The 14,575-nt window shown below is 39.8% G+C and overlaps 1 protein-coding gene across 1 annotated transcript in view; it reads right to left on the bottom strand.

The window, feature by feature from the left end:
- KIAA1109 (KIAA1109 ortholog) overlaps positions 1-14,575 on the bottom strand; it is a gene marked incomplete at its 5' end in the record, with an annotated part of 180,806 nt that overhangs the window by 112,197 nt on the left and 54,034 nt on the right. The window contains 8 exons of the mRNA XM_018561118.1: positions 542-612; positions 1,185-2,025; positions 2,661-2,916; positions 4,402-4,652; positions 6,284-6,564; positions 9,651-9,770; positions 12,570-12,698; positions 13,933-14,120. Of these exons, the coding sequence (XP_018416620.1) occupies positions 542-612; positions 1,185-2,025; positions 2,661-2,916; positions 4,402-4,652; positions 6,284-6,564; positions 9,651-9,770; positions 12,570-12,698; positions 13,933-14,120 (2,137 nt within the window). The remainder of the gene's footprint in view (positions 1-541; positions 613-1,184; positions 2,026-2,660; positions 2,917-4,401; positions 4,653-6,283; positions 6,565-9,650; positions 9,771-12,569; positions 12,699-13,932; positions 14,121-14,575) is intronic.

The raw sequence follows: 14,575 nt of genomic DNA, 5'->3' as shown, positions 1-14,575 counted from the left end.
TTAAACAAAGCAGCAAACAAAATAGAAAACAATCTAAGTATGCAACATGTATAACATTTAAAAATCTAACTTCTAACTTCAAGTCTGCGTGGTGAAACATGGAGCTTCAGCAAAAAACATTTTTCCAGGATTTAAAGCAGTACTACAGACTTGGTGTTTTTTTACCTTAATGCATTGTCTGCATTAAGGCAAAAAACACTCAGTACTTTTGTAAAACCCCTGTCCCTCCCACTTATCTGAAGCCGCTTGTATCCTATGCCGCGACCGGGTTCCCCGAACGTCCTGGGTGTGGAGGAGGATACTGAGAGCAGAGGAGCCATTGGCTCCTTCGGCAGTCAAACTGTGACTGCAAGGGTGGGGGTATGCTTATTTTAGTCTTTTTCTTCAGTTCTTCTTAGTATGCATGCCCTTTTAACCACCTGGCAAGATTTTCTACAGTATTGTTTTAAAAACAGAAACTGTTCCAACCTCTTTAAATATAGATGAATACACATACGTTTTTCAAACTGTTAAATAATGTAGATATATATACACATCTCACCTGGAGGAAGAACCCATGAGCTGCATCCCTCGGTCAAGCAAGGCATTGGCAGACAGTCCTTGTCTCACCACCTAACGGAAAAAAAAATAGAACGGACTATTACAAAGTCATTGTCGTTTTTACAAATGCCCAACAAAGATATGACTAGGAAGGAGCAGACTATAGTAGTCTATATACAAAGCATGTTAAATCAAATAAACTGCAGGGGGATATATGGGAATAGAACAGCCAATTAGTATTTTACGAAGATGAAAAAGGGAAATCATTAAGAACATACAGAACATAAAAAATAAAAACAAATGAAGACTCAAGGAAAAAAAAAAAACCCATCACTAGTACATAAGGAGCTAGAATTAGAACTGTCAAATATTCCATATGAAAAAACATTCAATTTGGCAGCAAAAAAAATAAGGATTGATCAAATATTAAACCAGCATCACTATTTTGTGATTACCAGTCAGCCACTTATCTACAACCTATATAATGTCGGCACATAATAAACTGAACTTATTTTATACCTTTACGCAGTTACAAGTAGCACACAAACAATACATTAAAAAAAATTGTATCTAATTTTAACTGAATTATTCTTAAGTAAAAGAAATCTCACATGTCTTTTTTTATTATTTAATAATATGTTTACCTTAAAAGTTGGAACACAAAGCTGTTCATAGGAAGTTGAACTTTCTTCGCTTGTTGGAGTGTCAAGGTCTAATGGCCTATGTAGGGAAGATTTTGAAGTCCTTTTATTTGTTGGGTGTTTTACAGACCAGTTAAACACCTGCAACTGGCTCAGATAGTTCTGATAGCAGGACATAATTGGCTGCTGAGTAGTCTGTTCATTATCCACAGGTTTTTCGGCTTCCATTGCATATACATGTTCCAGTGCTTCCTCCTCCCCAGCTAGAGCAGAGACAAATGAAGCTTGAGAGGCATGAGTTCGGAGTGGTAATGTCCTTGGATCTAATCTTGCATCTACCTGCGTAGTACCAGTTAAAGGACCCTCTACACTGTGGTAAATAGATCCCCTGCTATAGTCAATTTTTTGAGTTTGCTTTTTTCTTCTTTTTCTACCTGGATATGTGCCAGGACCTTCATCACTGCTTATAGGTTCAAATTCCTCAGCAGCAGAAAAATAAGCTTCACTGTCTGCCATTGACATACTAGAGTCCATTGAACGGTACTGATGGAAAGAGTTGGAATCTGCAGATGGAGTATATGGAAAGGAGCCAAAGCTCCTCCTCTGCTTTGGGGAGTCCAAGACATTCTCATCACTGCGTGAGACATCAGTACTGAACTGAACTCCGACAGGTCCTAATGGTTTGTCCCCATAAAATGCAGCTGAAAGACTCTTTGTACTACCTAGCCGTGTGGAGCATACAGATGCCTGACGCTTCAGAGGAGAGCGAAGTGGAGAATGGACTGCGGACCGGTCCTGAGAGTTTGGTGAAACTGGACCACTTCCTGAAGCTTCCACTGGAACGCTAAAAAGAAAAAAAAGGTATAAATGGAACTAAGCTGATATTATTTTCCATGTGATGTCACCATGTTTCTCCCTGTATCATATATAAAATGACAGAATAAAAACACCTTTTCGACTATTTTCTGAAAGCTGTTACAAAATCCTACCAGATTCCTTGCCACAATATAAAGATAAGACCAGATTGCACCAGTTTTTATAAAATCGATCTGCGATTTTGCAGTTAACAAATAAAAAGAATAAAGTTTCCCCATGTCTTCTTTTACTGTTTTTGCATTTTGGATACATACAACATCTTAAGCAAGGAGGAAAGAACATAACATATTTAAATAAGAAAATTAGCAGTCATTCCCTTCCAGTAACAAGAAAATATGCTAAAAAAAGGCTCACAAGTCAACTATCTGGTATAAATGTTGTGATTTGTCATCAGTTTAGCAAAAGCAAAACAGTAAACTAGCAGTTGTTCAATGATGGTTAAAGCTGAGATAGGTTACACTGGTAATTGTTGCGATATGCCATGGCTTTACTTCTAGTATTAGTTGTTTGAAAACACAAACATGTAGTAAAACCAAGGTTCTTAGTCTGAAGTTGGATTTGTTTATATGAATCCTTATAAAGAGAAAGATTAACGATAGTCACCTTGTATGGGATTCTTGTGACTTGGCTCGGGGTGGAAAGTCCATGTGCCCCAAAGATTCTTCAGCAGCAGAAGAAGGGCTATCTTTTTCATCAGCAAGCAATGGTAGAGCAGCACTGCAACTGCTGTTCTCATCGGAAGAAGATGAACTGTGAGAGCGTAGTGGCACTTGTAGGCTCAGATGCTGTGCTTTTCTTTCAATCTCTATGACTACAGACCTGGAGTCCCAATCCTTTCTTCTACAACTATTGGCCTTCCCTTAAAAAAGAAAAATGCCTTATTGGTGAATGTTATAATTGGTTTTCGCAAAATACAGTTGAAAGCTAAAATGTCCTACATTTTAGGAAATGGTGCAGACACCTAGAGGTTGGTGCACATACCTTTAGCAGTCTCTGCCATAACTCTCAAACGCTGGGCCACTTTGACAGGAAAAGCTCTGGCACCTCTTGGTAGTATGAAAGCTTGCCCATCCCATCCTGTCACCTACATATTCAAAATGGCCCGTGAGACAGCCCATTATAGTGATGGGCCATTAGGAATGTCTGCGAAACAGGAGGGAGTGACACGCTTTGACACTACCAGGAACTGAAAGGGAAATATTACAAAGTAAGGTTAAATTACTCATGCAAATACTCGGTATCGCGGCCGATACCGATGCTTGTATCGGTATCGGTGCATCCCTAGTTAAAGCAGAGGTAAAGTTCTACTTTAATGCAAACAGTTCAGGACCCCTGCCTCCCCTTGACCTCTTGGCTTCAGCTCTACTGGCTGAACAGCCCAGAGGCATAGACTTTCCACACCTCCCTCCTAATATGAGTCAGTGACCATCACTATACAGCAGTGTGGCTCCCTCCAGTTCTCCCTCATGCTCTGCCTTCTCATTTGGTAGATAGCAGCATTTTTTTTTAAAACAAGTGACAAGAGGATGATGAAAGAGCAGATGAGAGGGAGGATTATGGTAGGATACAACTGCCCTATTAACTACTTGGATCCAGGCAAAGAATACAAAACACTGAGGGGATGACTACTTCACTTTTCTCAGATGGTACCACCCTCGCCACCTCACACTAATACTGATAAACAGACTCTTTTAACCAAGAAAGATCAATTTTACAATCTTAAGGTGCTATCGTCCCCAAAAATTATATAACGATCGAGAAGAAACAGGGGACTTTGAGTATATCATCCAAGAAAGATTAATTGCACAAAAAGATGTGTCTGTATAAAAATGAACACATTTTATAAGTACAAAATATTATTACAAGATATTAAAAAGATAATAAAAACATATAAATATACAATATAAACAAGTCATTTTTTTTAGACAATTACAGTATTCAGCATATAAAATATTATTCTCTTCGAAGATCAACATGTTTTGCAGATTTTATTCCCTTCTTCAGGGTCATTATAGAAAATACTTGCTCAAAGCCTCACTTATATGGTCTGTAATTGCGTATATGATGTAGTATCAACAATATTGACGGGATCCATCCCAGCTGAAGTACGGCTCTGCGCTGTCAGCATATAGCGGTCAATAGACCACTATATGCTGAGTTTTGGGTCACAGGAGGACATTAGTACATGCCCTCCTGTGACCCTAAAGAGAACTATGTCAAAAAAAGGTTGGGCCATAGTTCTCTTTTAAGTTCTGCTTTAAGTCACTGTATTGAAGATTTATATATTAAAGAAAGAATTGGAACTTTTTCACAATACAATGAACCTAAAATGACAACAGCCTACCTTCTCCTGCTTTTGGCACCTCCTTACTTATAATCCATTCATTAGGATGTAACAAAGACTGTCCATAAAACATATCAGACTCTGAGCTGGTGTTTGAGAATGCTGAGCTGCTCGAAGGTGTCAGCTCCTCCAGCCGGAAAAAGTCAACCCCTGTGGCAATACCACCAAAAAACCTGCAGCCTCCCAGGCAACCACACTTATTCCGGCTCCTCTTATTTTTCACAGCATCATCAGGCCACAGGAACCACAATCTACAAAACACAGAGAATGTCTGTAAATAGCCTGACAAAGGCAAGAAACCCACAATCATTAGCACCCACAATGAACTGAAATCTGAAAAGCTGAGAGCAATTTTGTTGGCTGAAAATGAAAGCAAATGTGTCCAAGTGGACCAACCTGAAGCAGCCCTAGTACCTGTCCTGTGAAAGCAACTCCATTAAATAAAACGTACAACTGTTTGTTTTGGGTGGGGGTTCTTTTATGTAAACCTATGACTAGAAAAGTGTGAAGGTTGGCTTTTCTGGACTCATGCTAAAATGCTACTTGCATAGCAACTATTCTAAATGACTGGCATTTATGCTTTGAATCATTGACTTGGAAGTTTGCAAAGCAGAGAAGAATGAAGTCAGAAGACCTTATCTGCTGACTACTTCCATGACAGTGACAAAGTACTGAAGCAAGAGGTTTGGCATGGCAGGCAACTAGCGCTGATAGTAATGGCAACCTACTTGTTTTTAAAGGAGAACTATGAGGTGAGTGCTTTTCACTCACCTCATAGTTCTAGCCGACCTGTGACAATGAGACTGTCACAGGTCGGCTCAGTAGATCGGGAGGTGAGCGAACACATACCGGCGTTCGCTCACCTCTCGATCCTGTCACGGCTCTCTGCCGTGACAGGGGAGGGGCTGGATTCCCCCCTCTGATCCGGGGAATGGACGGGGGAGGGGGCGGGTACAGCTGGTTCTGCCTCTAAGAACTCAGCACAACTTCATCTTTTATATTTTACAATAACATTGGGATTTTCTGCACTAAAATAACTTTAGATACATTTTTTACCAAAATTTTGGGCTTGATAAAGAGTTGCACTAATATCATGTGACAAAAATTTGTAACGGCCTCAAGTTTATTGTACAGGGTTTCTGCTTTTATGAAACGCATAATTCTGGGGGGGCGGGTTAAGCAATTTTCAGGTCTAATATGTGGAATTAAACGTGTGCAAAAAAAGCCCTGATAGCGAAAGGGTTAAACAAAGGTACTAAAGTACCTTTACTGAGGTACTCTTTTTAATAACGTTCCAAGTGACTTAAATGGCATATTTGCAAATCACCTATATAATACATAGCCACCTAAAACTGTTAAAAGTTGAAAACCACTAACAACATGTTATTTATGTAAGGCAATATTTCCATAGGTGGCCACAAACAGCCCCATTTGACAGGCCACTGTGACGGAGCAATATCTAGTGTTTTTGGTGTTGTTGAGGCTGATGCTTTCCTTTTTTCAATGACAGGAGAGAATCAAGGAATTAACCATATGTGTACTAAGCCTGTTAGGCAATTTACATGGAAAGAGTGTCAGCGCCTGCTTTACGGAGGCCCATCTGTGCCCTGTCTATGGCCAGTGTAATGTTGCACTGAAGTAATTTTTAGAGATAAAATGTAATTGTTAACATGTATACACAAAGATTCTGAGTTTCACAAAGCGTAAATGACTAGTTCTTTACAATTATGCAGACTAAATCGTTGAACAAATGAATTTTTCTTTCCACAGACAAACCTCACTTGGGGTGTTTTGTTCTCTGGAATTCACCAGCTTCATTAAAAATATAGAAATCAGTCATAAGAGTTGGCAAAGAAGCTGCCCCACAGCTCCAGTCACTCACCTTTTAGTCCTGCTGTCATGAGTTTCTAGAAAGTGTCTTTGGACCTCATGTTTAGAGGAATGATCAGCAGCTAGGGCGATATCTGAAGTAATGAGTCCTAAAATGACAGAGCCCGTCTCCAACCAGTAAGCTCTACGCAAGACTGTAGGCTGCAGCCCTATTCTGCTGCTGTCCAGCTGTTCAATATACTGCTTTAGCTGCACATTTTGAATTGCAGCACTGATGCCTTCACCAACAGCTTGATTATGGAGGTTACAATTTGCAAGTCTAATAGCACCCATCTAGAATATAAAACACCATAAAAAATATATAAACTATCATATACGTAAAATCCACATGCAACTGCAAAGCTGTACAAAAGACATTTACAACGAGAACAATATGACAAGAGCTTTTTACAACAAGGTGTGGTGGTGTTATTGTATTACAGATCATTCTCAAAGTATATTGCTGGAAATATGAATGAAGGTAATGACACTGAAGCTGCATTTTTGACCAAATGTATCTATTTGTTGTCACACACCTAACATATGTAATTACAGTTTAAGGGCTGCTATGATTAAGGACCCTAAACATGCTACTCTACATCTAGGTCTCATGTACTCTTTGGGACAGACATTGATGGGAAAACTGATGTCTAAATAGCAAAGCCTGCATGCTTACCAGTGCTACTCACTGAAAAGCAGAGCAAACATATAATTGAACACTTGTGTATAATAGACAAAATGTCTACCGTTACAAAGACCTTTTTCACACTATCATCAAAATGGAGTACTGGGTTCATGTTTCTGATGTCAACTCCCAGAAAACCTGCCCCCAGCATGTAGGCATATGCCTCATTCACGCGAGAAAACGCTGGCACGTACAACTCCGTGCTGAGTGCACGTCGTATCAGGCAGCTCCCGGGAAGGACAGGTGCTGCGTGTGATTAGTACAGAGCCCCTGTCCAACTCTATGGGAGTACGCAGCGGTACTCCGCCCTCGGTCAACACGATCCTGGCATTGACACCTTATACTGAGGAGGCCTATAGATCGATAAAGATTGGACGCTATTGCTTTCCTATTTAAGAAGTGTTGCACAGATCTGTTTGCTGGTCTGATTACACCATTGGAGGACATCTGTGAGCGATTGGAGCTGAGGGCCCCCTCCCCTGGTTTGACCTCTTGCTGAGGTCTATCAATAAGGTGAGCACCCCTATATCTGGTGTGGTGTATTTGGTGAAGAAACAAGAAATATTCATCACTATTGCTATATTTGGACATTTTTGCAGATTTATGAAGATTTCAAGACTTTACACCTGATTGATTTTTTTCACGGACATTTTTTTGAGTCACTGTTTTTTTATACTCTTTATATCTGATCATTGTTGTAGCTCCCGCACATTTAGTTATGAATTTTTCACGTGTACACACTCACAGTGGGTGTACATTCCAGTGCCTTGTAGCTGTAAGCTTGCTTATTGGCGCAGTTCATTTTCTATATTTATTATTGGTACTCCGCCCTACGCTCACCTGCTCTGCACGTCTGTGCGGGTGTCCGTACTCATACGCTGACAAGATGGATCGTAGGGTGGTGTACTCCCATAGAGAAGGAGAGGCGTGTGATTAGTACGCATTCCCGTCCTTCCCTATAGGACTACGCGGCCGTACGCCCCCCTACGCTCACCTCAAGTGCAGGTCCGTACGAGTGCGTGTTTCCTGGCTCAGACGCAGACAGGATCCATTCTGTCAGCGTACGAGTACGCTCCCCCGCACGCACTTGCAGGGCAGGTGAGCGTACGGCCGCGTAGTCCCATAGAGAAGGATGGGGGTTGTGTACTAATCACACACAGCACCTGTCCTTCCCGGAGCTGCCCGATACAGCCGTGCACGCAGCAAGGATCTGTACATGCCGGCCTTTTCTTGTGTGACTGAGGCCTTAAACTGAAAAAACCCACCCTATGTTTATGTGTTACTATACACACAACATACCTAAAAGTCCTTTTTACAAACATATTTTTTACCTTTTAGTTATGGATTGCATGCCCATAGAAGGACTAAGAACACTCAGGGCTTTTCTCTCATTGACATACAATGCTTCTATATATTTAACCCTTTGTTAGGACAGGGTTTAAGTCTAGTTTAGAACTGATAATGAGATCTGCCAGCACAGACAGGATTAACTATGATAAACATCACAGCCTCCTTACATTTCGGAGGAGAATTCAGTTTAATGAAAACTAGTAATATGAGAAAGCATGTAAGGAGCATTTTTTTATTATGCTATGTGAATGAGAACATGTAATAAATATAATATAGATGTAATCCCAAATTGGCTGCAAAAGTGGAAATACACATGCTTTCTGTGTAACCAGCAAACTCCCTGCAGCGGTCTAAAGCTGGCCATACACCTGCCGATTATCGCACGATAATCGGCAGGGGTATGGGCATTGTGCGACCTCATATACTGCAAGGTCGCACGACTTTCGTCTTACGAGCACGCTAGAAAACCCGCCGGAAATCTACGATTTTCGGCGGGTTGGTAGCGCGATCGCAAGACGAAAGCCGCACGGGCCGAGGTGCGCAGACGCACACTGCCCGCTCACCATTGCAATCATCTGTAAGCTCTCCCCTCAGCGGGGAGGACTTGCGATGATTGCAAGTACGATCTGCCTGTCCAAGATGGGCAGTTCGTACGGAATTTTAATCACCTTACAACCATCGCACAACGAAAGTCGTGCAATGGTTTTAAGATGTATGGCCACCCTAACACATGCCCCATCCACGCTTATTAGGAGCTTTAGCTGTGCAATCAGAAGGGAACATGAGCTTTGTTGATTGCAGAGCTCTAGCTGACACTCAGTGGGGACCACTTCAGAGAGTCAACTTTTAAAAGGAAAGTTCACCAATGGCAGTTGGCATACTACCTGCAGGTTTGCTTTAAAGTATTAATGATTGAACTATACCTTATATTATACAAAAACACATAATTCATTGCACACCAAAACATTAGGCTGGGAGGGATTTGTCAGTGCTGTGAGCCAAAACAACTCAACTGCATTGTACAGTGCTGCCTTTATAACAGTTTTCAGGCATCAGGGGCTGAATGAGTTGGTGTTAAGGCAGTTTGCAATAAGAGGGGGCACAGGGATGGTGATAGAATATATTAAGCAGATACATCGCTTACATCAATTTATTTGCATTTAGAGCTTTGCCTTGAGGTCAGTAGTAAGATAACAGGGCTAATTTATGAAATATTATATAAAGAAAAAAGGTGACTCCAATGAGTTTGATTGGATGGTACAAACACCACTAACATTTTCCCTTTGCGCCTTTTTCATTAACAATTCCTCTATTGGTCTTTTCCAGCAATGGTGAAGTGACTCACTTTCAGGTTTGTAGCACAGCCATGTTCTGCGATGTAGAGATCTGCTCCATCAGCTGACAGGCGTGTCATTCGGTATTTCAGGTCGTCTGCTGGCAGACATGGTCCCGGATGGCAGCTTAACTGCAGAGAAGCAATAACAAAAACAAATATGACAGGGGGCATTTAGCTTTATAAGATAATGCCCACTGGACAACAATGCTAATAACCTTTCTTGAGAGAAACATGGATGCTGCCATTGCCATCATTCTAAAAAAATGCTAATTGCCTGACTGTCACCAATGTATGGCTTCAAAACTTTGAGTCACTGACACAAAGAAAACTGACTTTCCTCATCTGTGGTACCAGGTGAGTGACTCTTAAATATTTTAGCCTGGGAGTCAGCAGAATACCTAGGAAACTAGAATGAGGTCAGCAGTGCCAGCTTTCATGCTTGTCTCAGGTAAAGTTTACAAAATCATTTGGATTTACTAGGAATTTACCACTGTTACTTAGAAGTGCATACATTGTATCCGACCTAATCTCATTAGATAATATTTTAAATTGATAGTACTTTTTAAAAAAAGTTGAAGGTAAAGGAAGGTGAGATATCGTCATTTTTGCACTTCCTTGGTAAAGCACAGCCTCCTCACGAAAAGTCTCCTCTCTGGACCATGCATGCACAGTAGAATCCCCATTTATTTCCATGGATAAGCCTCCACCGCTAGAATTCTACTGCACATTCTTAGGTTATCAGTGTCACAGGCTAATCTCTTGCTATACAAATATGAAGAAACTTGTTGGTACCTTTCCACGAAAAAAGAAGAATCCACAAATTTCTCTAAAAAAAAAATACAACTGATTGAAGTAATTGGCATCCAATTTTTGTTTAATCTAAATTTAATTAAAAAAAGAGATTGCTTTTAAATGTTTGATTCAACAGAATATTTTAAATAAAACAAATAAAAATGGCATGGTCAAATACCATTGGGAACGTTAACCCAATATTTTGTTGCACAACCATTAGAGGCAATCACTGCAAACAAGCAATTTCTGTAGCTCTCAATAAGACTTTTAAAACCTACCAGTGCCAGTAGTTTGGCCTACTCTTCTTAGGTGTTCAATAGTATTCAGATTAGGGCTCACAGAAGACTACTTTGGAAAAGTCCAATGTTTTTTTCTTACCCATATCTGAATGCTTTTAGCTGTGTGTTTTGGGACATTATTCTGTTGGAAGACCCATGAGCTGTGACTGAAAGAGCTTTCTGACACTGGGCAGCATACTTCGCTCCAGATATCCTTGATAGTCTTTAAGATTTAATTGGCACAGATTTAAGGCACCACGTGCAGGACACAACAAAGCAGCTTCAAAACTTAACAGGGCCTCCTCCATGTTTCACAGTAGATGTGGTGCTTTTCTCTTTGAAAGCTTTATCTGATTAACATAGAACTGATGTGATTTACCAAAAAAGTCACATTCCAGTTTTGTCTCATGTCATCTGTCCAAAGGACATTATCCCAGAAGCATTGAGGCTTGTCAACATGCATTTTAACAAATTCCAGTCTGGCTTTTTAATGTTTTTCTTCCAACAGTGAAATCCTATTGGGTCTTCCTCCTTTGAGCCCACTGTCACTCAAAAAGCATCAGATGTTGCAATCAGACACTGATTTGCCTTTACCCTAGAGTTCAGTTTGTATATCTTTGGAAGTGTTCCATGGCTCTTTGTCTATTTGTAAATTTTCCTCTTGTGGCCATGTTCAGGGAGGTTGGCAACATTCCCATGGACCATAAACTTGTTAATAACAATTGCAACTGTAATCACAGGAACATCCAACCAAGAGATGGTCATATAGCCTTTACCTCTAATATACATTGTGACTACTTTTCTTCCTTTAAACTGGCTGACTGACTTATTTAAAGATTGAAGATATGGGTGATACTATTTACACAGATCAATTAATTTGAAATATTACTATGATCCAATTATTTATAATTTTTTTCTAGGGGCATCAATAAATATGTCCTTGCCACTTTTGTAGAAAAAGCAATCATTAATCTCTTTTCATACTTGCTTTGCTTTCTTCTGCCATACATAAAGCATGCAGATGTACAAGAGAAAATTGATTTTAGCTTTATCAACTTTCAATAGGAATGAAGCATTGTTTCACTGCGCTGTAAGGGTACCAACAGATTTGTCCATGTCTGTAGTTGCCTGGAAAACGTTATGCACAGTGGATTATAGTAAATATTAATTACAAAATAGACTACCAATCCCATCCTGATCCTTTAAATGCATTATTAAATGTCAGGTTTCCAATTTATGAGGATTAGTAATAATAAAATAGTAATATGCAAATATATTCCAACAATTTGCAACAGCAGACACCTAAATGAAAGTAAATACAGCAGCACAAAAGACACCATAGCCATTAATAAAGCATTCTCTTTCACCTGCTTTTTGCTGTGATTTTGACTAATTTTGTGGTTCAGGTTTGTAAGACCGGGGGGTGGACGACAATCTGAAAAATAATGCTGTGGAGAAGTAAAGAAAAGGAAATGAAAGAAAAAGATAGTAATGTCTCATTTAAGTTTCTTCTCCTGATCCTGTCCTTTAAAAAGATTACATTTTGCCTGCACAAGGACAGGCAAAAAAAGGCAACGTTTCTGTTTCAAAGTCACACATTCTGAGATGAATGTGAGAAGAACACAAGATCTGAATGAGGGGAAGAGAAAACAAAGGAATTAGGCTGAACAAAACATAAGAAAGGAGACAAAAAGGGAGAAAGCGGGGGGCAGGATAAATCTATCAGGTTACTTTAAAAAAAAAATACAAAGATATCAGTGCTCTAAAAACATATGAGCAAACATCTATCATTACTGATATTCTGGAATTCTGATCAGCTGATATATCTCTAATAGAAGATGAAAATTGCAATACCAACCTTAGCGTCACAAAACCTCTGATTGATGCCATGCTGGCAGATCACCACGGACTTTGGCCTCTCCATCTGGAACTCATTACACACCACATGGTACACAAAGGTCTGCCCCCAATCCAGCAGACCCACCACCTGCAAGACAACAGGTTACTTACACGGTAAATGTTAAGGCAATGTAATCAGCAGTGACAATAATACAATCTAGGAACATATGGGCGCAGCTTGACAATTAAAATATTTTAACCTTGCTGCTACATAATCTAACTCCCTGTTTAGTCACATTATTTTTTTAGAATTGGGTACATACTGCCAGCTTATACAATGTGTTATTCAAGACTATGCGCTCTGAAAGTTACATATTTAGTAAATCCAATTAATAGTAAATTTACCTTAGTGGGTTTTTTTTTTAAGCATGTTCAGTGGCCCCCTGCTGCATAGCTTTATGCAATAAAAAGAAAAAAGGGGCTACATTTCTCCTTCACTCCCTCAAAGATCAATTATGATCTTTAGCCTATATGCTGAGAGGGTGCCCTGCTGTGATATGTTTGCCAGCACAGTTCAGAAGCTGCTCACAAAATATTTAATATTCTATCTACAAGGCTAGAACCATTAAAACCTCAGACAGGAAATGGGAATTACTTAGTGGACTCAAGGCACATAATTTCCATCAGTCTACATGATCAGGTAAGGCACATTATCCATTAAAAACACATTAATAGTAGAATACCTGAGGAAAGTCCTGCCTATAAAGCAATGACACTTTCTAATGCAAAGTGAAAAGTTTTACTCTGTGTGAATAAGATAATTATTATTTCCAAATAAGTTTAAGACCCATTTGCATCTTTAATATTATGTACAGCTCCATAGATATACAGGTTTCACTGCAGGACTGCCAATCTTATTTCCCATGACAGCCTGAGGAGTTCAGTAAGGCAGGAAATTGGTACTGTTCATCCTTAGCTTGGAGAGGGGAATGTTTGGTCATTTAAGATTGGAGAAAAATCTCCAACAGCTTTATTGGTTTACTGTTTTTGTCATTTGGGGTCCATACACACAGGGTAAAAGCAAGGCCTGGCACCTGCTGTATGCTACTTGATATTAGCAAAGGTGCACTGCGCCAAATATCTCAAAAAATACATGGGCTCAGTGCAGTGTCCTTGGACTTGGATACCACAGTCCGCCAGATCAAAAACTATTCTAAATAGCAAATTTAAAACGCAGTCACAGAGAAGAATGTTTAATATTATGACTACTAAAAAGAAGCATTCACATAGATGCTGCGCTGGGAAACATAGGCTCTGCTGAATTGGACCAACAAGACTGATGTTCTATAAGGTATACATCAAAGGATATACTGATTTCTCACCTGTGGTGCAGTGACCATGGCAGTAAGAGCACCCGCCTGCACGTCTATTAACCATGCATACTCCATTGTATCTGTGCCTAGAGGCAAGCCTTCTGGAGAAAACATTGCATGTGCACGTAGCTGTAATCCAGAGAGGCTAATGTGCCCTTCTCTAAGCATCCCATCCACGGCAGGCCTCTGCATATAATATAACAAAAAACATGAGAAGAACACAAATATTGAAAGCATGTATGAGTTAAACACACATGTGCAATGTTCTGTCCTTGGCTTACAAAAGAAGACAAAGAACACTTTTTTTAAATAACGAATAATGTGCTGAAATATTATAGTCAGGTACGCGATCCGTGACCGCGTGCCTGACTGAATTTCCACTCGCCCTCTCTTTATTTCCACTCGCATGCAATGTACCACCAAGACTTAGATATTTTTAACCCTTTGTTAGGACAGACAGTGTGCACATCTCTGATAAGAAGATCTGTCAGCACAGTACAGACAGAGTAAATTATGGTAAACATGACTCCCCAGCTATGTAAGATTTTATAGGATTTTTAAGCAAATAAGTAAGCAGCAAAATGTAAATATTGTTTATGCTATGTGATACTCTGCAATGTGAATGGGAACAGGTAACAAATATAAAGTAGGT

Source organism: Nanorana parkeri, unplaced genomic scaffold (assembly GCF_000935625.1).
Source record: "Nanorana parkeri isolate BGI_ZX_2015 unplaced genomic scaffold, ASM93562v1 scaffold501, whole genome shotgun sequence".
Taxonomy (NCBI): Eukaryota; Metazoa; Chordata; class Amphibia; order Anura; family Dicroglossidae; genus Nanorana; species Nanorana parkeri.
The sequence above is the reverse complement of the archived record's forward strand: the minus strand, read 5'-3'. Positions and strand labels throughout refer to the sequence as shown.